Source organism: Salvelinus fontinalis, chromosome 31 (assembly GCF_029448725.1).
Source record: "Salvelinus fontinalis isolate EN_2023a chromosome 31, ASM2944872v1, whole genome shotgun sequence".
Lineage (NCBI taxonomy): Eukaryota > Metazoa > Chordata > Actinopteri > Salmoniformes > Salmonidae > Salvelinus > Salvelinus fontinalis.
This window is the reverse complement of record NC_074695.1, coordinates 40,663,267-40,690,244: the sequence shown is the minus strand read 5'-3', so window position 1 is coordinate 40,690,244 and position 26,978 is coordinate 40,663,267. Positions and strand designations below refer to the sequence as shown.

General features: G+C 43.0%; 1 protein-coding gene across 1 annotated transcript; it reads left to right on the top strand.

Moving 5' to 3' along the window:
* Positions 1-5,798: 5,798 nt before the first annotated feature.
* Positions 5,799-26,965, top strand: LOC129830244 (outer dynein arm-docking complex subunit 1-like). The gene is made up of 14 exons (XM_055892655.1): positions 5,799-6,610; positions 18,701-18,780; positions 20,052-20,241; positions 20,951-21,073; positions 21,171-21,284; positions 21,386-21,453; positions 21,600-21,787; positions 22,107-22,253; positions 23,796-23,878; positions 24,685-24,853; positions 25,197-25,360; positions 25,624-25,727; positions 26,184-26,271; positions 26,495-26,965. The coding sequence occupies exons 3-14, from the start codon at positions 20,167-20,169 to the stop codon at positions 26,594-26,596; spliced, it is 1,425 nt and encodes a 474-aa protein (XP_055748630.1). The 5' UTR covers positions 5,799-6,610; positions 18,701-18,780; positions 20,052-20,166; the 3' UTR covers positions 26,597-26,965.
* Positions 26,966-26,978: the final 13 nt, after the last annotated feature.

Genomic DNA, 26,978 nt, shown 5'->3' with positions numbered 1-26,978 from the left:
ATGTGGAATAAGGTTGATATACCTGAACCAAGGAAAGTTGTGAATAAGCACTTTATGCTGTATGCATTAGGGCTGTAACAATATTGAGTCTTTAAAGTTGATGACACAAGTGTACCAATATTCTGTGTCTGTGTTGTGTATATGCATTGGTCATTTCAACCGGATAACCTAATCAAAACACTGCACTCTATCATATTGAGGGAACTTGAATGCAGATGGGAAAACCCACTAGGCACAGACGTCGTCAGTTCAACGGCTAGTTTTGATTTACATTTGGTTGAGTTGTCAACTAACGTGAATATAACATGAAAACAACAAAAAATATCGACATGTTATTGGATTTAGGTTAAAAGTTGAATGAAAAAAATATGAAATTCCCTTACTGTGATGACTTTTTGCAAACCCAATCAGTTTTCCACCTGTACATAGCCCATCTGTAAACAGCCTATCTATCTACCTCTTCCCCATGCTTTATTTATTTATTTATCTTGCTCTTTTGCACCCCAGTATCTCTACTCACACATTAATCTTCTGCACATCTACCATTCCAGTGTTTAATTGCTATATTGTAATTACTTTGCCACCATGGCCTATTTACTGCCTTAACTCCCTTATCTTACCTCATTTGCAGTCACTGTATATATACTTTTTTGTTTTCTTTTTTTCTACTGTATTATTGACTGTATGTTTTGTTTATTCCATGTGTAACTCTGTGTTGTTGTAAGTGTCGAATTGCTATGCTTTATCTTGGCCAGGTCGCAGTTGCAAATGAGAACTTGTTCTCAACTAGCCTACCTGGTTAAATAAAGGTGAAATAAAAATGACAACAAAAAAAATTGATTCAATGTCTTCACATATATTATTTTGTTGTTGAAATGTTGTGGAAACAACGTTGATTCAACCAGTATAAATAACATTGTACTGCATATACAGCATTTCAGCTACACACAGTTGTTTGCAATCATGGCCAGCTGTGGTTAGAAATGTTGAAATATGGTTCTATATCATTTTGTTGTGTTGTGTGAGTGTATACAGGGGTGTATTCATTACGCCGATTCTGTTGCGAAACGCTTTGTCTGTTACAAATGTTTAGCAACATAAACCGTTTACTCCAAACGGAAACCGGTTTGCAACGAAAATGAGAGTTTCTGTTGGACAAATTCAGGTAGGTCCTTCCACGTTTCGTTCTGTTTGCTTCTGTTTGGTTCTTAAACTATAAACAGTTTTCGTTGCAAGACGTAATGAATACACCACTGGATTCCATGGTTGGTATAAAAAGTTGGTAATTAAACCCTAGTGAAAAGTATAAAGTATTCAGTCCGTATCGTAATCCTGGGATTCCAATAGAACAGAGTATGTTTTTTAATCAAGGATAATTGTTTCAATTGCCAGCAGGAGATTGGAAATGAAAAGATTAGCACTAGACTACATACACAAACACACACGCATACACATACTTTCACAGGATGCTGAGAGAGGGTGAAACAAAGTGAGTCAGTGACTAAACAACTGGGCAAGGAAGTGGGCATGGATTAAAGTGATTTTAACACAACACAAATTATTTCATGGTGACGGCTAACTGTGAAAGCAAGTTTAAGTAGGATCTCCTAAATGAAAGGGGTGATTCTTTGCTGTTTGCCCAGGATACAGCACTGGAGGCCTGGGCAGCTTCCCTACCCGTAGTTCCAGGCCATGGCCAGGGCAGAAGGTTTGCAGGCCCAGCAGGAGGCCTTCCGCAGCCCATTGTGAGAGAAAGGCCCAGTGCATTAATTTACCAGTGAAAGACTGGGAAAAAGAAACTCCAGCACACTGGCATTCTTGTATGATCCACAATGTTTTTAATGGGGCTACTGCTACTGAAATACTCCCAATTAAAAAGAGGAAGAGAGGGCGAATGGGGAGACAGAGAGACATAGATAGGCTTATTTGGGATTAATTCAAGAGAGATATATAGGCTTATGATGAGTGGGTTGGAAAGTAAAAATGTATTTCCACACCAACACTGAAAATATGATGAGCACATTCATGTTAAGTTCTACCTCATTTACCTGTATACAGAAAGTACTTTGTGAAATGTCAAATGCTTATATTCATCATTCTATGACATTTTTATATTTACTTGTTTTCTTTCCCCTCAGGGACGCTGTGAGTGGATAAGGGTGACAGTGTGTACACAGCGTGTGTAACCACCTCCTGGTGAATGTGGTAGTGGTGTTGCTCATGTGTGTTTGTGTATGAGTGTTTGTGAAGTTCTGTTGTATGTATTCATCTGATAAAGTTAGGGGAGCAGTGACTGGGACGTCTATGTATTTTCGGCCCACAAATTTCCTCTGAGGTCCTCTGGCCTCTCTCTCTGGCAGGAACTTGTTTTGGAATCCAGAGGCATTACAAAATATAGCCGCACCCCCTCCTCCCTCCTTTCCTTCTCCCACCTACTCACTCCCACCCTCCTCTCTTTCCATCCACCTCACACTCCACTTCCTGTTGAGTCACAGAACAAGACAGAACCATGTTTTACACTTTTACAGCTCCCCTCATCCCTTTCTCCCTCCCTTCTTTCTGCTCTGTCTTTCGTTTTGTTCAATCCCTTACAGAGGGAGAATGAGTTGGAAATATCTTTCCCTTGGCAGCAAGCAAAATCAATGAATAGCAGATGGTATGAGTGTACAGTATGTATCCATTCCTGGCAATTGAAGTTCAGCAGAGTTCATTGCTACAGTGCATGACAAAGTGGATCATTGAATTATGAGCTTTGCAGAGAATATTCAACGGCAATATTATACCATAAAGAGAGGATAGAGGGGAATCTGTGAATTGTAACCATCCTAAGTGCTGGTATGTATCAACATAAACACATTCAAAGGCACACACACACAAACGCGAACACGCACGCACACACACACACACACACACACACACACACACACACCCTGATACATAGTTAGTGTGGAGGCACAGCAGCCAACTGAGTCAGCAGCAGTATTTTAAATGAGTCAACCAGGCAACCACTGAGCCCTTAGTGTTTCCAGGTCCTCCCACACGCATACAAGCACGTAGCCTACATTACACAGTGCCCTCCCTTTGCCTCACCATAGACCTTTCCCTCTGTCTGCCAAATTTGTTACCACCTGGTTTTTATTAAATGTAATGATGCTTGTATAATGTCAAAGTATGCAATATATTTATAGCGAGGAAAAATGTTTGAGGCAACAAAATTGGACAGAATTGGACAATGCTGTAATGACATTTCTCGCAAATGGGCTCTCTAGTAGTTACTTTACCATATATGTAGCCTACATAATGTTAGGGAACGAGAAACACTGAGATAGGGTGCAAACAATGTAAGGGTTTTATTTATAAAATTTGCAAAATACAAATTAAAACCAGAACCAAGTGCTTTAAAGTGCTTAAAAAATTGAAAAAATATATAAACGATTTATTTAATTTTTTTAAACAGACCGTCCTAAAAGCATCAATTGAAAAAATAACTGAGGATAAGGTTCAGGAACAGAGTGTAACATACAACTCACAAGAGGGGACTACAGACAGAGAATTTTGGAGTGGCCAGTTCCATTCTCAGATTAAAGGGGGAAGTCTGCAAACATCAATTTTAAATACAGACTAACATTACATAAAAATGTTATGTACTGATCAAATTTGAAATATAAACATTATTTTACATTATTGTAGCATTAGTACACAACATCAATGTATCAAACTACTTAGCTATTTTAAACTTTTTAGGGGAAATTAATTCCCCCGCGGTGAATAGAGGGGTGGCATTTCCCAACACTGCTCCAGATCCATTCTTCAGTATTCCTTTACCAGAACATAACCGGCTTTCATGCTGCGCGAGCATGTTGCCTGTGTGGTGATACTGATGATTTGTCGAGACTGATGGTTTGTTGACAGCAGTAGCATTTTAGCTAAGCCTAACCTACTACGGACAGAAGTGACTTTTCGCAGCAGTTTATGAGAACCATGCAGCAGGTTAGGGGAATTAACGTAGCAGATTAGGAAAAGTGTAAGGGTTAGGTTTAGCAAAAATGATTATCCCAGACGTGACAACTAGATAGATCTGTACTGGTAGCCACAACCGTACAAACCTGTCTCGACAAACCATCAGTATCATAACACTGGTAACTCTGAAGAGACATAGAGGTGAAGAACATATGGGTAACTTTTACTGTTTGTTAAATTATAAAGTTAGATGATTAAATTATAAGAGTGACTGTTAATGTAAAACTATGAAGCAGGCATTCAAGAAACGCTGTTAACAAATGCCAAGATTGCATTTTTTTATTTCTGCATAAAGTTATGTGATATAAGAAACAAAATATATTTGTCACGTTGCTATTTATATATTATGTGTTAAGTGTATCGCCATGTGGATAGTGCAAAGTGAGTGTTGTGTATATAAATAATATCTGTTTGGCAGTTTCTTACTGCGTAGTGCAGCCTTCACACATACCGACCTGGGTCAATAGGTACTTGATTTAGCTTGCCTGGCGTGACAGGTTGGCAGATTTTGCACTTTTGGGAATATTACATTGGCTCCATTTTGCTGGGCAAGCTAAATCAAACCCATCTATAATATTTGAACGACAACAAATACTATTTTGACCCAAAGAAGCCCCTGACTTGAGCCAGGCTAGAGTATTTCCTCTGATTCTATCCCTCTTTAGTGACTTAATCTGTTTACACTATACCCACCCACAAATATTGTCACAGCCATGTAGGAATTGTGTCAATTGCTACAAGAAATGAAATGTGGTTCTACTGGTAATGTGGACATTGTGACGTAGCCAGGATTACTCACATTAGAAGTGTTGCAAGAACATGATCACTCACATCAACATTCCCAACACTGTAGACAATGACATTAGGTCATGACATGAGCAAATAATCAGTGGTATGTACAGTACTAGTCAAAAGTTTGGACACACCTACTCATTCAAGGGTTTTTCTTTACGTGTACTGTTTTCTAATGAACTTATCCTCAGCAGCAGAGTTAACTCTGGGTCTTCCTTTCCTGTGGCGGTCCTCATGAGAGCCAGTTTCATCATAGCGCTTGATGGTTTTTGCGACAGTACTTGAAGAAACTTGAAACGTTTTTTAAAAATTCTGCATTGACTGACCTTCATGTCTTAAAGTAATGATGGACTGTCATTTCTCTTTGCTTATTTCAGCTGTTCTTGCCAGACTAGACTGGACCGGACTGGGGACCCTCGTTGCGGGCCCCGGACTGGGCACCCTTATTGCGGGCCCCGGACTGGGCACCCTCGTTGCGGGCCCTGGACTGGGCACCCTCGCTGCAGGCCCCGAACTGAGCACCCTCGTTGCGGGCCCCGGACTGGGCACCCTCATTGCGGGCCCCGGACTGGGCACCCTCGTTGCGGGCCCCGGACTGGGCACCCTCGTTGTGGGCCCCGGACTGGGCACCCTAGTTGGAGCCTCCGGGCTGGAGGCCGTCTCTGGAGGCTCCGGGCTGGAGGCCGTCTCTGGAGGCTCCGGGCTGGAGGCCGTCTCTGGAGGCTCCGGGCTGGAGGCCGTCTCTGGAGGCTACAGGCTGGGCGCAGGCACAGGACTCACCAGGCTGGGGAGACATACAGGAGGCCTCTTCCTTGGCCAAGGCACCGGATACACTGGGCCGTGGAGGCGCACTGGCGGTCTCGAGCGCAGAGCTGGCACCACCCGTTCTGGCTGGATGCCCACTTCCATCCGGCAAATGCGGGACGCTGGCACCGAGCACACCGGCCTGTGAATGCTCGGCAGAGACACAATGCGCATCACCACATAGCACGGGGCCTGACCAGTCACATGCTCGCCACAGTAAGCATGGGGAGTAGGCTCAGGTCTCCAACCTGACTCTGCCACACTCCCCGTGTGGCCCCCCCCCCCCCATTTTTTTTGGGGGGGGGGGGGGGGGCGCTGCCTCTCGGGCTTCCTTGCCAGCTGTGTTCCCTCATAACATTGCCGCTCCGCTTTAGCTGCTGCCTTCGCCTTCCTCTCTGCTTCTACCTGCTCCCAGGGCAGGCGATCCTTCCCGGCCAGGATCTCCTCCAACGTCCAGGATCCCTTGCCATTTAAAATGTTCTCCCATGTCCAGTCCTCCTTCTTACCACGCTGCTTGGTCCTTTGGTGGTGGGAAGTTCTGTCACGTTCGTCGTCGGAATGAGAAGGATCGGACCAAAGCGCAGCGTAGTAAGTGTTCCTGATTTATTCTGAAAAAACACTTGAACAAAATAACAAAGAGCAAAACGACAACGAACAGTTCTGTCAGGTGCAGAAACACAAAACAGAAAATAACTACCCACAAAACACAGGTGGGAAAATGCTACCTAAGTATGGTTCCCAATCAAGATGGAGTTGGCGTGCCTGGATGACAACCTTTCCTTGGACGCGCTCGTCACGATGGCTATCCATCTGGACAACCTCCTTCAGGAGTGCCTGCACCTTCCTCACCCCTTGCCCTCCTCCAGAGACAGAGACAGCTGGAGCTGTGTCCCTATTGTGGCCAGGAGGGCACTAACTCCAGCGGTGTCTGGTACATCCCAAACCGAGGTCCACTATGGCAGAGGGACTTCCCCGTGATCATCCGTCTCCCAGGGTAGGTGTGAGTATTCCTTCATCGTTTTCCGCCAAACCCTTCCTGGTTTCCATTTTGCTGGCTGTCCCTCGGGTATTGTCTATACAGCCCTAGTGTACTCCGGTGCCATGGGGAATTTCATCGACCAGACCCCCGTCTCCTCCCTGTACATCACCTCATACCTGCTCTCCTCTCCTTCTGGCACTATCACGCACATCACAGCACCACTCACCCTTACCGTGGGACCCTTGCACCAAGAAAGCCTTCCCTTCCTCATCATCACTGCACCCATTCACAGTCTCCATGGTGATGGATAAACTTTACAACAATGGGCAACTATATCGGGACTCTAGAGTAACTCCCTGTCTATTTTAATTCAATGTTCAAATCTGAGTTTGTGTTGTAGTGTATCATGACAACTTCAACTATAATAAATGCATGCGCTATTGATCTCCTCTTGACAAGGAAAGGGTTGCATATAGCTCAGGTTAATGTATGTAGCCTTCCTCACAAAATACATTAGGTTTTTAACTTGGTCAACATAAATAATATTAATATTTTAGCTTTGACCAAAACACATTTGGATGAATCTGTAAATGATGGGCAAATTAACTTTCATGATATAGTCTACTTAGAAGAGATAGCCATGGTGGGGGTGTAATACTGTACATTCAGAATCAAATACCTTTTAAGAGGGGGGACGATGTTAAGGTATGTCAAATAGAGGCACTATGGGCTCAAGTACATCTGCCTCACCAGGCACCCATATTGGTAAGATGTGTGTAGGACACATTAGAGCTAGGTGGCCTATCGGGATGATTTATGCACTGGGTTTGACCAGGCTACAGTAACAGATGTATTTATCTTGGGTGATTTCAATATAAATTGGAAGGATCATAATGTTACATTCGTCGATGGATGGATCGGACCAAGGTGCAGCGTGGTAGGCGTACGTTTTAATTTATTAAATGAACACCGAAAAAACAACAAATACAAAACGAAAGTAACTTCTAGTAGGGCTAAACAGCACAGTACCAAAAACAAGATCCCACAAACTACAGGTGGAAAAGGCTGCCTAAGTATGATCCCCAATCAGAGACAACGATAGACAGCTGCCTCTGTTTGGGAACCATACCCGGCCAACAAAGAAATATAAAACATAGATTGCCCACCCTAGTCACACCCTGACCTAACCAAATAGAGAGTAAAAAGGATCTCTAAGGTCAGGGCGTGACACACAATTAAAATATAACTCAATTAATGCGATATGCAGAGAGCTGTGGTTTGAAACAAATGCTTAATGATACTAATAGATCATCAACTAAGTTAGGTCACTGTTCGGACACGTGCATTGATCTGCTCTTCTGTAATATACCATTGCAATGCTTAAAATCCAGATCAATGCCAGTGGGCTGGACAGACAATAATATTGTGACCATAACCATGAACACCAAGGTTCCAAAGAAACCTCCAAGGATTGTGGTCAAGAGAAATGTTAAAACACTTAATCAGGAGCTATTTCAAAATGATTTGGCTGCTGTACCCTGGGAGCTGATTTATCTCGAGGATGATTTAAATCACGCTACATAATGTTTCATTGATTTGCTCACTGAGGTAATGGACCATCATACCCCAGTAAGAAAGAGTAGCCTGGTTGAGGATTAAAATCACCACCTGGGCACCAGGATGCCTAAAGACCTGCTTTCCCTTACCTTGTGGTTCCATGTCGGTTGAGAGTAGAGGTCGACAGATTATGATTTTTCAACGCCGATACCGATTATTGGAGGACCAAAATATAATGACAATTACAACAATACTGAATGAACACTTATTTTAACTCAATATAATACATCAATAAAATAAATTTAGCCTCAAATAAATAATGAAACATGTTCAATTTGGTATAAATAATGCAAAAACAAAGTGTTGGAGAAGAAAGTAAAAGTGCAATATGTGCCATGTAAAAAAAGCTAACGTTTAAGTTCCTTGTTCAGAACATGAGAACATATGAAAGCTGGTGGTTCCTTTTAACATGAGTCTTCAATATTCCCAGGTAAGAAGTTGTAGAAATTATAGGACTAGTTCTCTCTATACCATTTGTATTTCATATACCTTTGACTATTGGATGTTTTTATAGGCACTTTAGTGTAACAGTATAGCTTCCATCCCTCTCCTCGCCCCTACCTGGGCTCGAACCAGGAACACATCGACAACAGCCACCCTCGAAGCATCTTTACCCATCGCTCCACAAAATCCACGGCCCTTGCAGAGCAAAGGGAACAACTACTCCAAGTCTCAGAGCGAGTGATGTATGAAACACTATTAGCCCGCACCCCGCTAACGAGAAAGCCATTTCACACCGGTTACACCACCTAATCTCACCCTAATCTCGGGAGTTGATAGGCTTGAAGTCATAAACAGCGCAAAGAGCTGCTGGCAAACGCACAAATGTGCTGTTTGAATGAATGCTTACGAGCCTGCTGCTGCCTACCACCGCTCAGTCAGACTGCTCTATCAAATCATAGACTTAATTATAACATAATAACACACAGAAATACGAGCCTTTGGTCATTAATATGGTCGAATCCGGAAACTATCATTTCAAATACAAAACGTTTATTCTTTCAGTGAAATACGGAACCGTTCCGTATTTTATCTAACGGATGGCATCCCTAAGTCTAAATATTGCTGTTACATTGTACAACCTTCAATGTTATGTCATTATGTACAATTCTGGCAAATTAATTGCGGTCTTTGTTAGGAATAAATGTACTTCACACAGTTCGCAATGAGCCAGGCGGCCCAAACTCCTGCATATACCCTGACTGCTTGTACGGAACGCAAGAAGTTACACAATTTTCCTAGTTATAAGAGATTCATGTTAGCAGGCAAAGTTAACTAAATATGCTTGTTTAAAAATATATACTTGTGTATTGATTTTGAAGAAAGGCATTGATGTTTATGGTTAGGTACATTGGTGCAACGACAGTGCATTTTTCGCAAATGCGCTTGTTAAATCATCACCCGTTTGGCGAAGTAAGCTGTGATTTGGCACCGCATTGATTATATGCAACGCAGGACACGCTATATGAACTAGTAATATCATCAACCATGTGTAGTTAACTAGTGATTATGTTAAGATTGATTGTTTTTTATAAGATACGTTTAATGCTAGCTAGCAACTTACCTTGGCTTCTTGCTGCCCTCGCGTAACAGGTAGTCAGCCTGCCACGCAGGCTCCTTGTGGAGTGCAATGTAAGGCATGTGTTTAGAGCGTTGGACTAGTAACCTGAAGGTTGCAAAAACTAATCCCCGAGCTGACAAGGTAAAAATCTGTCGTTCTGCCCCTGAACAAGGCAGTTAACCCACCGTTCCTAGGCCGTCATTGAAAATAAGAATGTGTTCTTAACTGACTTGCCTAGTTAAATAAAGGTGTAAAAAAATAATAATAATAATAATCGGACAATCGGTGTCCAAAAATACAGATTGTTATGAAAACTTGAAATCGGCCCTAATTAATCGGCCATTCCGATTAATCGGTCAACCTCTAGTTGAGAGTCCTGTGAGCGCCCTCCAGCCCATCTTTCCACCCTCCCGTATCGTTGGTCCTGTGTTTTGGGATGTAGATGTGGACATCCACCAGGTTCTGGAGAGGGACCCAGCGCCTGCTACCTGCCCTCCTAAGCACATCTACATCCCCACGGTGGTGAGGGATCGGCTGTTGACCTGTGCACACATATCCCTTGCCGCTGGACACCCAGGTATCACCCCCACCAATCAATCCATCTCCGTGAAGTACTGGTGGCCCAACTTGGCACAGGATGTCGCCCGCTACGTCAATTCCTGTTCTGTATGTGCCCAAACAAAATCTCCCCGGCACGCTTCACCAGGGAAACTCCTTCCCCTTCCCGTGCCTCAGCAACCTTGGTCCCATCTGTCCATAGACTCCGTTACTGATCTCCCTCCGTCTGATGGTTTCAGAGCTATTATGGTTGTTGTGGACAGATTCTCTAAATCCTGCTGTTTTATCCCTCTGGTCTCCCTACCGCTCTCCAGGTCGCTAAGGCACTGTTCCAGCAGGTCTTCTGGCACGATGGCCTTCCAGAGGACATCGTCTCCGACCGTGGCCCCCAATTCACATTGTGTGTATGGAAGGCCTTCATGGAGCAGCTGAGGGCCACAGCCAGCCTCACATCCAGGTACCGTCCTCAATCCAACGGGCAGGTGGAGAGGACTAGCCAGGAGCTGGAAGATTCTTTAGAAGGACCGGCAGGGGGAGTGGGCCCGGTTCCTTCCCTGGGCAGAGTATGCCCACAACTCACTTCGTCACTTCTCCATCAGGCTGACTCCTTTCCAGTGCATCCTGGGGTATCAGCTGGCCCCGAGGACCCTGAGCCAGATCGAGGTCCCTGCGGTGGATGAGTGGTTTCGGCTGTCACGCCTACTCCCGCTACCCCGCTCAGGCGCCCAACGTCGCCGTTCTACTAACCACCGGCCCTAGGAATCTTCATTGCACACACCACTGTTTATCATATGCATAGTCACTTTAACTATACATTAATGTACATAGTACATCAATTGGCCCGACCAACCAGTGTTCCCACACATTGGCTAACCGGGCTATCTGCACTGTGTCCTGCCACCCACCAACCCCTCTTTTACGCTACTGCTACTCTCTGCCCATTATATATGCATAGTCACTTTAACCATATATACTGTACATGTACATACTACCTCAATCAGCCTGACTAACCAGTGTCTGTATGTAGCCTCACTACTTTTATAGCCTCGCTACTGTTATTTTTCACTGTCTTTTTACTATTTTTATTTCTTTAATTACCTTTTTTGCACTATTGGTTAGAGCCTGTAAGCATTTCACTGTTAGGTCTACACCTGTTGTATTTGGCACAAGTGACAATAAACTTTGATTTGCAACATGTCCCTGATAAGTCTGCAATACCAACATGTTTCAAGCAGACCACCATAGTCCCTGTGTCCAAGAACGCAAAGGCAACCTGCCTAAATGACTACAGACTCGTAGCATTCACGTCTGTAGCCATGAAGTGCTTTGAAATGTTGGTAATGGCTCACATCAACACCATTATCCCAGAAAGCCTAGACCCACTCCAATTTGCATACTGCCCCAACAGATCCATAGATGATAAAATCTCTATTGCACTCCACACTGCCCTTTCCCACCTGGACAAAAGGAGCACTTACGTGAGAATGCTATTAGTTGACTACAGCTCAGCGTTCAACACTATAGTACCCTCAAAGCTCATCACTAAGCTAAGGATCCTGGGACTAAACACCTCCCTCTGCAACTGGATCCTGGACTTCCTGACGGGCCGCCCCCAGGTGGTGAAGGTCTACACCTGTTGTATAGGTATAGGTAGGTAGCAAAGCATCTGCCTATCCCTCAACATAACCAAGACTAAGGAGATTTTTGTGGACTACAGGAAAAGGAGGACCGAGCACACCCCCATTCTCATCGACGGGGCTGTAATGGAGCAGGTTCAGAACTTCAAGTTCCTTGGTGTCCACAACAACAAACTAGAATGGTCCAAACACACGAGAGAGTCGTGAAGAGTGCACGACAAAGCCTATTCCCCCTCAGGAAACTAAAAAGATTTGGCATGGGTCCTGAGATCCTCAAAAGGTTCTACAGCTGCAACATCGAGAGCATCCTGACTGGTTGTATCACTGCCTGGTATGGAAACTGCTTGGCCTCTGACTGCAAGGCACTACAGAGGGTAGTGCGTACGGACCATTGCATCACTGGGGCAAAGCTGTCTGCCATCCAGGACCTCTACACCAGGCGGTGTCAGAGGAAGGCCCTAAAAATTGTCAAAGACCCCAGCCACCCCAGTCATAGACTTTTCTCTCTATTACCGGATGGCAAGCAGTACCGGAGTGCCAAGTCTAGGACAAAAGGCTTCTCAACAGTGTTTACCCCCAAGCCATAAGACTCCTGAACAGGTAATCAAATGGCTACCCGGACTATCTGCATTGTGTGCCCCCCCAAACCCTCTTTTTACGCTGCTGCTACTCTCTGTTTATCATATATGCATAGTCAATTTAACTATACATTCATGTACATACTACCTCAATTGGGCCGACTAACCAGTGCTCCCGCACAGTGGCTAACCGGGCTATGTGCATTGTGTCCCACCCACCACCCGCCATCCCCTCTTTTACGCTACTGCTACTCTCGGTTCATCATATATGCATAGTCACATTAACCATATCTACATGTACATACTACCTCAATCAGCCTGACTAACCGGTGTCTGTATGTAGCCTCGCTACTTTTATAGCCTCGCTACTGTATATAGCCTGTCTTTTTACTGTTGTTTTATTTCTTCACCTACCTATTGTTCACCTAATACCTTTTTCGCACTATTGGTTAGAGCCTGTAAGTAAGCATTGCACTGTTGTTGTATTCAGCGCACGTGACAAATAAACTTTGATTTGATTTGACTTCATCACCTTGATTACCTTCCTTTTATTTAGCCCTCAGTCATAAGGTCTGCATCGTATGAGACACTGTGTCACGCCCTGACCGTAGATTGCTTTGTATGTTTCTATTTTTAGTTTGGTCAGGGTCCGCCTGTCCGGCACTGCCAGAGCCTCCCGCCTGTCCGGCGCTGCCAGAGCCTCCAGCCTGTCCGGCGCTGCCAGAGTTTCCCTCCTATTCGGGGTTCGTTGTAAGGGTCCCCAGTCCGGGGTCGGCGGCGAGGGTCGCCACTCCAGAGGCGCTATATAAGGGGGCCAAGACTAAGGTGGAGTGGGGTCTACGTCCCGCACCAGAGCCGCCACCGCGGTGAAATGCCCACCCAGACCCTCCCCTATTGGTTCAGGTTTTGCGGCTGTCACGCCCTGACCGTAGATTGCTTTGTATGTTTCTATTTTTAGTTTGGTCAGGGTGTGATGTGGGTGGGTATTCTATGTTGTAGGTCTAGGTTTTCTATTTCTATGTGTTTGGCCTTGTATGGTTCCCAATCAGAGGAGGCTGTCTATCATTGTCTCTGATTGAGAGCCATACTTGGGTAGCCTGTTTTCCCACTTTTGTTTGTGGGTGGTTCTTTTCTGTTTAGTGTTTGTTGCACCTTTCAGAACTGTTTGTTGGTTGTTTTGTTGTATTTGTTCGCGTGTTCATCTTTATTAAAAGTTTATGGATACGTACCACGCTGCACTTTGGTCCTCCTCTCCTTCTCCCAACGACAATCGTTACACACTGACTGCAGATTGGGTTCCCAGTGGGATGTACTAATAAATGGTAATCTTTGATCATCACTACTATAGTTAAAATGATCAAGTATTAATTTCCTGTGCTAAGTATGAAGATCCCTCCTGAGCTCCATACGATCTTAGCGGGTGTAGGGATAAACATGAGGCCCTTCTCCAGAAGTTACTGTTCTGCCACTGTAAGCCTAAAAGTAACTGATAGGTTAAAGACATTGGTGTGTTGGGGAGTGACACTAGTACTGTCTTCCCCTCTTAGTAGTTTAATTGGTCTAGCCAGTAGTTCAAAATCTTTACAGCTGCATTATTATTATTATTATTTACCGTTATTTTACCAGGTAAGTTGACTGAGAACACGTTCTCATTTGCAGCAACGACCTGGGGAATAGTTACAGGGGAGAGGAGGGGGATGAATGAGCCAATTGTAAACTGGGGATTATTAGGTGACCATGATGGTTTGAGGGCCAGATTGGGAATTTAGCCAGGACACCGGGGTTAACACCCCTACTCTTACGATAAGTGCCATGGGATCTTTAATGACCTCAGAGAGTCAGGACACCCGTTTAACGTCCCATCCGAAAGACGGCACCCTACACAGGGCAGTGTCCCCAATGCATCTGGTCTCCAATGCACTGAATCGTAATGCACTGTGTAGAATCTGAGCTCAGTTACGTAAAAATGTTTGGATATGCTTATTCAGTTGGTTCAGTTCCTCCTGCAATTCCCATGGAAGCTCACCCTAAAAGTGTATGAGTGTGCATGAGAAACTTTAGTTGCTTTATTCAGTAACTGTTGTAACTGTTTGACTGCAGTAGTGTACTCCTGATTCAGACCATTAACAAGAACCACTGATAGAATAACCTGTGTGTTCAGCTGTGGCTCCAGCTTGCCTATCACTCCTGAAATATGTCTGAAAGTTGCTCTAGGGAAACTATCTGTATGCTAGTGTCAGTGAAACTAGGAATTCGAGCAAGGTTGGAATCCCCAATAAAATCCACAGGTTTTGTAATCTCAACACTTGACTTTCAGTGCTAGATTGACATTGGGTAGAGAAGTTAGCGTTAGCCACCTAGTAACGTTAGCTAGGTGACTAAAGCTAGCTAGGGGTTAAGGTTAGGGTAAGGAGTTAAATTAAAGGGTTAGGGGAAGGGTTGGTGACCTAACAGCTCAGCAACTCGGCGGAAGCAAATATTATGTTTGAATCTGATGGCATGTCGAGTGGAATGCGTGTGAGAGGAATTGCAAAAGGAAATAAGAGAAGTAAAGTGGTGGTGGAATCTAGTAAATGAAAGCCTAGTTATTTTTTGGTTGGAGTAAGGGTTTTGGATCAATGTTATCTGGGAGATCTGATTGAAGTCTCTATAAAAATTGTGTAGGCGTTGGATGAGGTGGCTTCTATGAGAGCAACGAGAAGTGTGCTAATCAGTTTTTTTTGTGTGTATCTATGAAACAGAAGGAGCGTGCTCTGCACCTCAAGAAGATATCAGATTGTAATGTGTCGTGTGGTGTGTGGATCTTCGAAGCAGGGCGCCTATCAACGGTATCTCTGGGGTGGCGCTAGAAGTAAAAGCAAATTATATATATGAAGAATTGGATGAAGTGGTTGGTGCGCACAGACTAACCAGTATGGTGGATGGAATGAGGAAACCCACTCCATCCATTCTATTGTTTTTTTATGAAGAGTCTCTCCCTTCTCACACGTATTTGGGTTTTATGATATTTGGTAATGTGTCAAGTGTATCTAGACCGGGGGGGGGGGGGGGGGGTATCGTATGCCAGCTGAGCAGAAATGTTGCAATTGTGGTGGCGAACATGCACCCAAATTTCTGAAGTTTCCTGTTAGGGTGAAGGAGACGATAAGAATATGGACTGTCCAGCATGTCTCCTATGCCGAGGCAGTGAGAAGAGTAGAAGAAAGGAGTGAAGTTGAAGAAATAATGATAGTAGGAGTAGAGACACCGGATAATATTCCTTGTCAACAGAGCGATCCTGACATGTTGCATGTCAAGTAGATGGACTTTGTAGCGTTTATTGCACTGGTTGTCAATGGCACAGCACAAACAGAGAGGAAATCTGAGAAAAAAGGCATCATTGTGAGCGTGGATGAGCAAATCTTCCTGCAATGGAATTGTTTTTTTTCAATACCCCTTAACAATCGGTGTAGTCTGCCATAAAACCTCAAAGAAGAAGAAGTAGGGGACGGGTTAGCTAACATGCTAAGTAGGTGCAAAGTAGCTACAAAAGTAGTAAGTAGTGCAAAGTTTCTAATTAGCTAAAATGAGGTTGTCCATGATGAGATTCAAACACGCAACCTTTGGGTTGCTAGACATTCGTGTTATACGCCCATCCATCTTTCGTTTTTGCCTTAAGTAACCTTCTGTCATTTGTAACCATACCAAATGTAACATATCATACTAATTTGAGTGTCCCAGATTTACATTTACTATGTTACGTCTAGTCTATGAGACCAGGCTGGTGTTGCATGCTCACTGCTCAAGTAGCCTAGCTTCATTAACGTTTAGTCGGTCATTGACCATAAATCTATATCTAATAAATCTATATCAAGCGTCATACATTGTTAGCCATATAGGCTTTGACATTGGGGGAATATGTACTGTCACTCTCTTTGCACATGAATTCACTGGTTGTCAGTTGGGGTGTGCTGGAGCGTGCGCACACACACACACACACACACACACACACACACACACACACACACACACACACACACACACACACACACACACACACACACACACACACACACACACACACACAGTGGTGTAAAGTACTTTAGTAAACATAGTTGAAAGTACTACTTAAGTAGTATTTTCAACTTTTACTTCACTACATTCCTAAAGAAAATGATATACTTTTTACTCCATTTTCCCTAACACCCAAAAGTACTCGTTACATTTTGAATGCTTAGCAGGACAAGAAAACAGCCTAATTCATACACTTATCAAGAGAACATCCCTACTGCGCCTGATCTGGCAGACTCACTAATCACATGCCCCTGGCCATCCGTAAATAAAACAAAAACAAGAAAATGATGCCATCATGGCTTGCTTTTTTATAAAGAATGTGAAAGCATTGATACTTTTACTTTTGATACTTAAGTATATTTAAAACCAAATACTTTTAGAATTTTACTTAATTAGTATTTTACTGGGTGACTCACTTTTACTTGAGTCATTTTCTATTAAGGTATCTTTACTTTTACTCAAGTATGACAATTGGGTACTTTTCCCACCAGTGCGCACACACACACACACACACACACACACACACACGCACACACACACACACCAGAGGTTGTCTAATACAATACAGCTGTAGCATAACTATCCATAGGCAAGGCCTAATATCTGTTTTGGCCTACACAGACAAACATCAAAGGTGCTTGACAGACAAGCGTAGAGGTTGAACAACTCTGACACCCAGTGGCAGTCACTGAAACTGCAAAAAAATAAGTCGGTCTCACAGTGCCTTCTATAAAATATCCGCGCTTCAAGATCCTTCATATACACTGAGTGTACAAATAATTAAGAACACGTACTCTTTCCACGATAGACTGACCAGGTCAATCCAGGTGAAAGCTATGATCCCTGATGTCACTTGTTAAATCCACTTCATTTTATTTAAGTGCCTTTGAACGGGGTATGGTAGTACGTGCCAGGCGCAAAGGGTTGTGTCAAGAACTGCAACTCTGCTAGGGTTTTGACGCTTAACAGTTTCCCGTGTGTATCAAGAATGCTCCACCAACCAAAGGACATCCACCCAACTCGATCCAGTCAACTGTGGGGCGCATTGGAGTCAACATGGGCCAACATCACTGTTGAACACTTTCGACACCTTGTAGATGCCAAGCTCCCAATGACTTGAGGCTGTTCTGAGGGCAAACGAGGGTGCAACTCAATATTTGGAAGGTGTTCTTCGTGTTTTGGACACTCTGTGTACACATACTGTCATTGGTCTATGACCCAATGTTTGGTTGTCAATATCATGGCTGCATACATTATTTACAAACTCACATCTAAACTACCTAAAACGAACGATACAAATCTAGAAATTTAACGTAACTTATCAGTACTGCAACATTGTAACTGGCCAACTAGCTACATATTTTGTCAGTAGATATTTTGCTACATGTGTGTCGCGTGCTCAAGTAGCCAAGCGTCGTCAACGGTTACAATCGGTCATTGACATTGGAGAGAAAGCCAGCTAGCCAGTCATAGGCAAATGTGTTGCATATTATTTTCGCAAATATCTACAAACTACAAGGCTAGGACCAAGTAGAGGTAGTCAAAAAGGAAGCTTCAATATCCTGATAACAGTAAGAAAGTCACAAATTTTTGTTAGCCAACGTTAATGTAGGTTAACCAGTGTTCGCTGCAGCCAGCCAGCCAAATGAGGCAGTTTGTAAATACCGTTAATGTTAGGTGTAATTATGGCCGTTGGACAATATGCCTTATATTAGTGATCATTGGCCAAAGGCTGTTCCTTCATATTTCTTCTGATCTAGCTATATATATATATATATATATATATATATATATATATATATATATATATATATATTGTAACTAAATGCATATCAGGTAAGCATATAGCAATTATATGATGTTAGGCATAGCTAACTTTATCAGGGGTCCACCCTATGTTCCTTCAGCCTCATGGCCCTATGTTCCCTCAGCTCTATGTTCCCCGGGCCCAATGTTCCCTCAACCTATATTCCCTCACCCCAATGTTCCCTCAGCTCTATGTTCCCCCAGCCATAGGGCCCAGGGAACATAGTGCTGAGGGAACATAGACATGGCCCCCTTTATCATATCACATGATGTAATCTGAATTTCTCTCCTCCAGAACAATCACCACCATGCGTCGCAGAAGATCAGCTTGTAGAGTCAACTCTGACAGCAGTGAGATCGATATTGATCTCTTAGGTATGCGTTTTCACAGTTCACCTACCTACAAGCACTCAATAGCATCTGTTGCATGACTAAGAAATGTCCTTTTATCTGATATCCTACCCATTTTTATCCCATAAAACATTGGGATACACCTACCAGTTTTCAAAGTTGTGTGTTGCAGCTGAGACAGAGTTGAGCAAACTCCAGAGACAGTTTCGCATCATGGAAGGAGACAGGCAGGCGTACAGCGTAGAATCACAGGATCTCATTCGCAGACAGCTGTGAGGATATTTTCGTCTTAAAGACGGAAAACATTGAAGATTACTTAAGATTCAGTGTACCTCTAAAGTTGTCTTTTGCTATGTTTACCTGGACATTGAAACTATACTGTACGCCCATGACAACTTATTGTGGGACATGTGAACTCCATTCTGCCACCTCTGGTCACTTGTTCCCCTCCCCCCCCCCGAGTCCCTGCCCATTTTCCGAAATCTGAGAACCTACTTCTTCAAAGAGTATCTTAAAGTCCTACTCCAGTCTCCTTTTTACCTCATTTATCACCTGATTAACTTAGCAAAAGGCACATCTTAATAGGTGGTCCAGGTAGCATCATGAAATTAGGATTTTTGTCTTGTTCTCTATTGCTAGAGGGGGAGGCCGATGACATCAGAGAGCGCCATAAGACCAACTCCTTGAATGGCCTACTCCTTGAAGTTTGCAGTTGTGTCTGAAAAAACATTATTTGCTCAAAATAATACTATTTTATTCTTACGTGTGTTCATTACTGTATTTATACGTGGGATATTGTTTTTCAAAAGGAAAAGTTCAAAAATAGCTGGAGTGCATCTTTAATACCCCCCCCCATTTGTTTTAAATAAATGACGCCCTTGCTTTTCGTGAAGTAATACTATTTTTTCCTACTAGCACTGACTTTGCTGAAGGCTACTTTGAGGAAAAATGTACTTACTATGACTGAGATGTGGTTTTCTCACCTAGCTTTCTTAAGATGAACACACTAACTGTAAGTCACTCTGGATAAGAGCGTCTGCTAAATGACTAAAATGTAAATGCAAAATGTAATAAAAAGGAGTTTAGTTGGAGAAATGTGGCCAGCCCAGCCACTGTCAATTGAACTGGCCTAATTGCTTACAAAAGGTTTTTAAAACAGTATGATTAGGTGTAGTACAGTGTTCCTCCATATCAGGGATAACGCTGTCTCTAGTAAGAGCACTAAGTCTAGTATGACACAAGCACATGGCTTCTTCCTTTGACACTGAAACGATGCATGTCTGTTACCCAACCAGGAGGGAGATCCAAAGACTCCATGGTGAACGCGAGGAACTTCTCCGTAGCCTGCGTGTCTCAGAGAGTCCATTTCAATGCTGGGATGACACAGACGCCACGCAAAATCTGAGCAGCATGCTGGTGTACCGCGACAGGGTGGTGGAGCAGCTCGACTCTGAACAAGGGAAAATGGCTTATCTGAGACAGGAGGTGTTTGTATTGACGATTGCTTTGTTACAAACATCATAGATGTGAATTGCCCAGATAATCAGGAATTCATGATAGTTTAACCTCATCCTACCCATGCTAGAAACTGACTTTACCCCCAAACCTGCAGGTGTAGCAGAGGGGAATCTGGGAAACTCTTTCAGCAGCCTGAAGTGTCGCCCCTTGCCCTGTTGAAGAAGGCTTTTTTCAATAGCACGATGGGTTGGAACTTTTTAGGAGGGCGGTCATGTGTTTGGGAGGTTGTGAGTTTGAGAGCTGAATCAGAGGAGAAGCAGTACTCACTAAGCAAGAAGCGTGACATCCTTTACAATGGTGCTGTGACCCGGATCTGCAGCTGTACTCAGCTCAACCGCTGGGATTGCTGTGGAGTGAGTTTGGAGGAGGAATGTAGCAGATGAGGACTTGTGAAACTCATTCCTCAGCCTGCAGTGTCGCCCCTAGCTCTGTTGAATAAGGCCTTTTTTCAATAGCGCAGAGTTCCTAGATTTGAGTCTTGGTATAAGCTGAATCAGGTAGAAGCGCTAAGCAAACAGCATGAAGTCCTTTACACAGGCCTATATCTTTTTCAAATTTATTTTATTTTAATCAGCTCCAATTGACAATGTTTTCTACTTGATCAAATACCTAGTGATATTAATTAGGTAACCAGATTTAATTGCTTATCTGCTTTTATCTGCTTCTTCTGTGGTAGATTTTGACTTGGGAGAGTAAGCTGGCTGGCCAGAGGAGAGGGAGCACCACATACCACAGTCAGAAGTCGGAGGCAAACCAGACACTGAAGAACATCCTCATCCTGGAGAACAAACTGGACAGGGTTAGCAGTAGCCTGAGTGCCAGTCTGTTTCTGCTCTCTTGCCAACTCCTTATGGAATTGTCATGGTGTTGACATGCCACCCATGTCTTTGCACCAGGGTCGTGTTCGCTTCAACAAGCTTTTGGCCAAGAACGGGCAGCTGAGAGAGGAGCTGAAGATCTTGCACGTGGAGAGGAAGCAGTTCCTCCACCTCTACTGCAGGATGGAGAGGGTAAGGCTCACAGCACCATAAAAATCCAATTACTAGAATGGGTAATGAATTGGGATGCACCCAACTCACTGAGCAATGTTGTGTTCCTGTTTGTAATTCAGGAGCTGCAGGAGATTCGCAAGGACATCCGAGACATGATGGCTCAGTCCACTGCTGCTTTTGAGGCCAGGTAATACATACAGCTTTTTTGTGTTGATGTGTTTTTGAGTAGAAAAAGGTTATTTGGTCTGTATTGTAGAAAACAGACTAAAACAGGGAGGGACTACCTGAGCTTTTTTTTTAAGATGGTGTGCCCTCATGAATATGATCCTTCAGAGTGGAGGCTCGGTGCAAACGGATGCTGCTGAAGGAGAAAAAGGTGAAGGACCTGACCCAGTATGGCACGGAGGTGAGCGAGCTGCAGCGGGTCATCTCCCACGACCACCGCCTAAAGACCTTCATGAGCATCAAGGGCAACGAGTGCAGCAGCCAGGAGGAGGGCCAGGACCTGAGCCGCAGAAAGGGTCATAGATGAGATACTTATTATAAGCCTTGTTATAAGACATTATAAAGGCTTATACATGCTTATGACAAGTGACAGAGCATTATACCTGTATGCTTTAATTCACACAATGACAACAATTACAAAATGACAAATTACTAAATCAAATACACAGCGCCATGGCTTTTCAGCAGACCGATTATTTTATTTAATAGCCGAATGCAACGCAGAATAAGCAATAGTTGAATAGTTCTGATTTGGTGCACTGAGTTGATGGTGTACTGCTTTATGTAAGTCTGACTTATATCTGTCTGATTCTGACCTCTAACCTCTGTCTTTAGTTGAGGAGAGGCAGCGCAGGAGACTGGGACTGGACACTCAGGGAGGGACTTTTGGGACTCTCGATTCCTTGCAGGAGACCTTCCACAAGATCCACTGTGTCACAGGGGAGGAGGACCTGCACAAGCTGGTGGGGACCTTCATTCAGAGTGAGTCACAAAGCCATGTCTCCTCAGCAAAGGGGCACCTCTTAACTTCAAAATAATCGTATTTACTACTTTATTATGGAAATATGATAAGGAAATATGCCGTCCTCATATTTTAGGCCCTCAAGAGTATGCTCCTTAACTCTCAAACTACCAACACATTTTACATACATTTGACAAACTATTGGAAAAAGCAACAATCATAGCAACATTTCAACTTAATTATTTTAAAACATCATTAGACATGTAAATAATATTATCTGAAATAAAACAATAAAAATAACCAGTAAAAGTATAGTTAATTAGCATAATCTGTCAAATTAAGATTTTTTTTTTTTTTTTTTTTACCTTTATTTAACTAGGCAAGTCAGTTAAGAACAAATTCTTATTTTCAATGACGGCCTAGGAACAGTGGGTTAACTGCCTGTTCAGGGGCAGAACGACAGATTTGTACCTTGTCAGCTCGGGGATTTGAACTTGCAACCTTTCGGTTACTAGTCCAACGCTCTAACCACTAGGCTACCCTGCCGCCCCATATAAATTTTTCCCTTATATAATGTGCAGCATTTTTCAAAAGTATAATCCACATTAGTAATAAAAAGCTAATTTACAACCATTTGATTGTAGTATCATTTAGTTTTTTGGAATTTTGAAGTAAATATTAACGTTGCCATATTTGTGGTAAAAAACAACATTTGAAATAGCCTATACTTAATGTTATTGACAATAAGTGAGAGATGGCTTAGTTTTCTTTATTTACTTACCCCACAGCCAACATTAGTATTGCTGCTTGTGTAACAATGGGAGTGGTAGGGCCTATGGCAGAATGCTTAAAAAAGCAAGCCAAACCCTCAAATTCACTTCCAACCAAATGTTATAGCAACCAAAATACCATAACAAGTTGCAAATATAGAATATTGGAGGGTATTGTATGAGTTCTGGTATTTCTATAACATTTTCCACATAATCAAATTTTTCGTAGAATAAACACCAATATGCGGCAGGTAGCCTAGCGGTTAAGAGCGTTGGGCTAGTAACAATGTTCTCTGGTTCGAATCCCTGCAGCCAACTAGGTGGAAAATATGCCGATGTGCCCTTGAGCAAAGCACTTAACCCCAATTGCTATGGGGTTAAGTGTAATAAATGTAATACAGCACTGTGCAAATTCAGAAAGTTGCTGGTTTCTGTAATTACAGTTCTACCAAGTATTCATAGCACTGACAGACTTTTATGAGCTGTTTTGACTGCAACTAAGCATATAACTAATTTAGATCTTGTACACGGTCATACCTAGTAGTTATAACCATAGGCGAAGGTGCATGTGATCTGTTTATCCGGTCAAGATCGCTCCACCCTCTGTATGACTTGATATTATGAACAAGTTGATTTAATGAACCACCTTTAGGCTATGATAAAAAAAATATAAATCCCAGTCGGTAGTTTGAGGGTTAAACAAGATCTGTGTTGACACAAGAGGCCATCTAAGATCTATTCTGTTATATTTGTAACTGTGATAAATACCTTTTGTGTTTCTGCATCCTACAGTTGAAGACAAGAACTTTGCTTTGCTAAACTTTGTTAACGAACAGAACAACGAAGCCGAGACCTTGAAGGACGAAATCAACCAGGTCTGTATGAAATTGAAACTACATGCATGTTTACCTTTGAAATAAGTAATTTCTTTGGATGTTGTGCTTTAATGCACACAGTAAACTACAGGGCACCTTCCTTTCTATTTGGACACTTTGTTAAATGTAGCCAACTAATTGGAGAAGTGTGTACATGTGTGAGTTCTACGTGTGTGTATTATTGTGCATTCATGTGCCCATTAGGTGCCTCTTCTACTTTTGTGTTCAACCTGATCTCAGAGCATTTCATATTATTCTGTATGTACATCCGAGACATTTATTTTTGTATGATATGTTACGCTTCGTATGGTATGTATTCATTTGTGAATGTCCGTCACCCATTTTGTATGATACGTTATGAATTACAATTTGTACAATATGTTACGAATTAGCAAAACTTACAATATCTTACAAGTTTGCAAAACGTATATGTTTCAAATTCTAGCTAGGTTGGTAACGTTAGCTAGCTGGCTAGGGGTTAAATATAGGAGTTAGGTTAAAGGGTTAAGGTTAGCTAAAAGGGTTAGGGGAAGGGTTAGCTAACATGCTAAGTAGTTGAAAAGTTGTTAAATAGCTAAAATGCAAAAGTTGTCCGTGATGAGATTGTCCGTTATGTGCCTACCCATCCACCCCGAGCAACCACTCTAGTTTAGTTTTTGACTTAAGTAACTACCTGTCTACCTTATGTAACCATACCAAACGTAACATATCATACTAATTTGAGTGTTCCAGATTTACATTTACTATGTTACATCTAGTCTATGAGACCAGGCAGTTGTGTTTTGGTGTGTGTGTGTGTGTCACAGATCCGCTGTGAGATGGAGGTGTTTTCCAGAGAGGAGCGCAGGCAGCATGAGGAGAGCAGGGCCGTGCTTCGGGGGGTCAGTGTGCAGCAGCAGGCCACAGAGCAGCAGATGGGAGGCTACCAGCAACGCATCACCTCAGTGGGCAAGATCCTCAACCAGCTGAAGACAGGTATGGATGGGAAAGAATGGTTTGTTTTGTTTCAGCCCAGAACTATCTACATCTTACGGCTATGACTTCCCTTCCTGTGGAGGCCTTAATAAGCTACTTACTATGACTTTTGGTACTTATACTACTATAACTAATATAACTATTACTACTAACTTATTTTTTTCTTCAAATTCAACTAAATCAAGGGTGTGTTAGTGCTGGGATGTAACAAAATGTGCACCTCCTGGTGGTCTTGTCTCTCATTGCAGTGAAGAGACTCGCCGAGTGCCAGTTTCTATCTGCTTCTTTAGACAACCAGATTGAGAAGAACCCTCAATTCTTCTTGTGTGTTTCCGTGCACCAGGAATAGACAGTGTGTGCCACAACATAGACTGTGACCGGTCAGTGATCGAAGACAAGTTAGGCTCCTCGACCGGGATCCGGGACAACACCATTATGACTTACCTGGGATTGGTGGAGCGCAGGACCAACGAGCTGCTGACTTTGCAGTCTTTCCTCAGCTCCAAGGTCATTTCAATGTCACAAGGTTATTTAAAATGCATCCATCCCTCCTTCATTACTTATCTGGAGTAAGAATGGATCCGATCGGACTGGATTGATGAAAGCTATTGTAATGTAGTGGAAACCTACTACTACTATCAAATTGTGTCAGATCAGGGATAGGCTACATCAGTGGAGGGAGGGTGGAAGTATGGATTTTAGAAGTGAACAGAGCCTCAGTGAAGTGTTGCCCTTGAAACATTTTATTTTGTTCTCTGTCTCTGCTCCAGGACCTTGATAAAGATTACAATCCTAGAATGGTTGCCAGGCACCTCCTAGGGCAAAGTCCACCACTGCCTAGGCAAAACAAAACGGTTGAGCCTCCCACTTCTGGGTATGTCTGTCTGTGTGTGTGTGTGTTCAATATAGAAGCTGCTACATCTAATGCCGGAAGGGATGCCAATGAACAGTCAATGGGACAGCAGCAAGTTTGTTTGCAATCCTGTAACAATAACCTATAAAATACATGTGGTTCTGTTTCTGAAATATATCCCTGACGATGCAGTTATATCTTGCAGCTCATGTTTTTTTTGTTTTACTTGTGCTGCAGCTTAGAAACTTTTTAACCTGCCCAACTGTATTCACAACCTTGCCGGAGGACAAACTAGTTTGCTATTCCAGGGCAGTGTGCTATTTTAAGAGCCTATTTTAGGAGTAGGACCTACATTTTCAGTTTCTCACGTTCATAAGGAAATAGTAAGTGAAAGCAATACTTGGAAGTGTGTTAACCATAGAAATATAACTTATAGTTTAACTTTATGGTGGTAATGTAAGACTACTACTATTTTAGGGATAACAATGACCCAGAGGAGTCCCTGCTAACAGACCAGGTGAAGCCCCTCTCCAAGGAAGAGCTGCTCCCGCTGGTAATGACGAGGGTGAGGCCTTCCCTTCAATCAACATGGACCACCACAATCATATAGCCGGGGATGCCTACCTGACTCTAGTTTAACCCTCAATTGGTAGCAAAATAGTGTCCACAATTATAAATATCATCCATACCTGATCATTGTTATTGTAATACTATGGGTTGATAGCATTCTGAATTTCCTACCGCACACATAACAAAATACTGTCTCATTGGGTTGTTTTCTGCCGCAGATGCAGAGGAAGGCAAAGATCGTCCGACCAGAGGTCCGAAAATCAGACTCCAAACTCAGCGTTGTGGCCAGCAGAATCCACCATGGCTCCCTAGGACTCTGAACTCATCATCCCTTTATGAAATTGATTGGACACACAAGGAAATAGTTTATTGACCTCATCCCTGGTAGATAGACAGACCTCATCCTTGGTACCTTGACCTAGTCCCTGGTAATCTGACCTCATCCCTGGTAGTCTGACCTCGTCCCTGGTAGCTGCAGACTGGGGGACCGCAGGAGGCCCACTCCTGTGGAAAGCAGCATCACAGCCCTGCTTTCATGAGCCATTCATAATCTGTTACTTTTATAATGCTTCATTAGTTGCAAAATTTAGTTTAAAATAATTGAAGTATTCATTATTTGTTCATCAAATAAAATATTCTGTGGTGTAAGCGTTTAAAGATGTATAATAAATAATTTAAATCAGAATAAATGCCAGCCTCGGA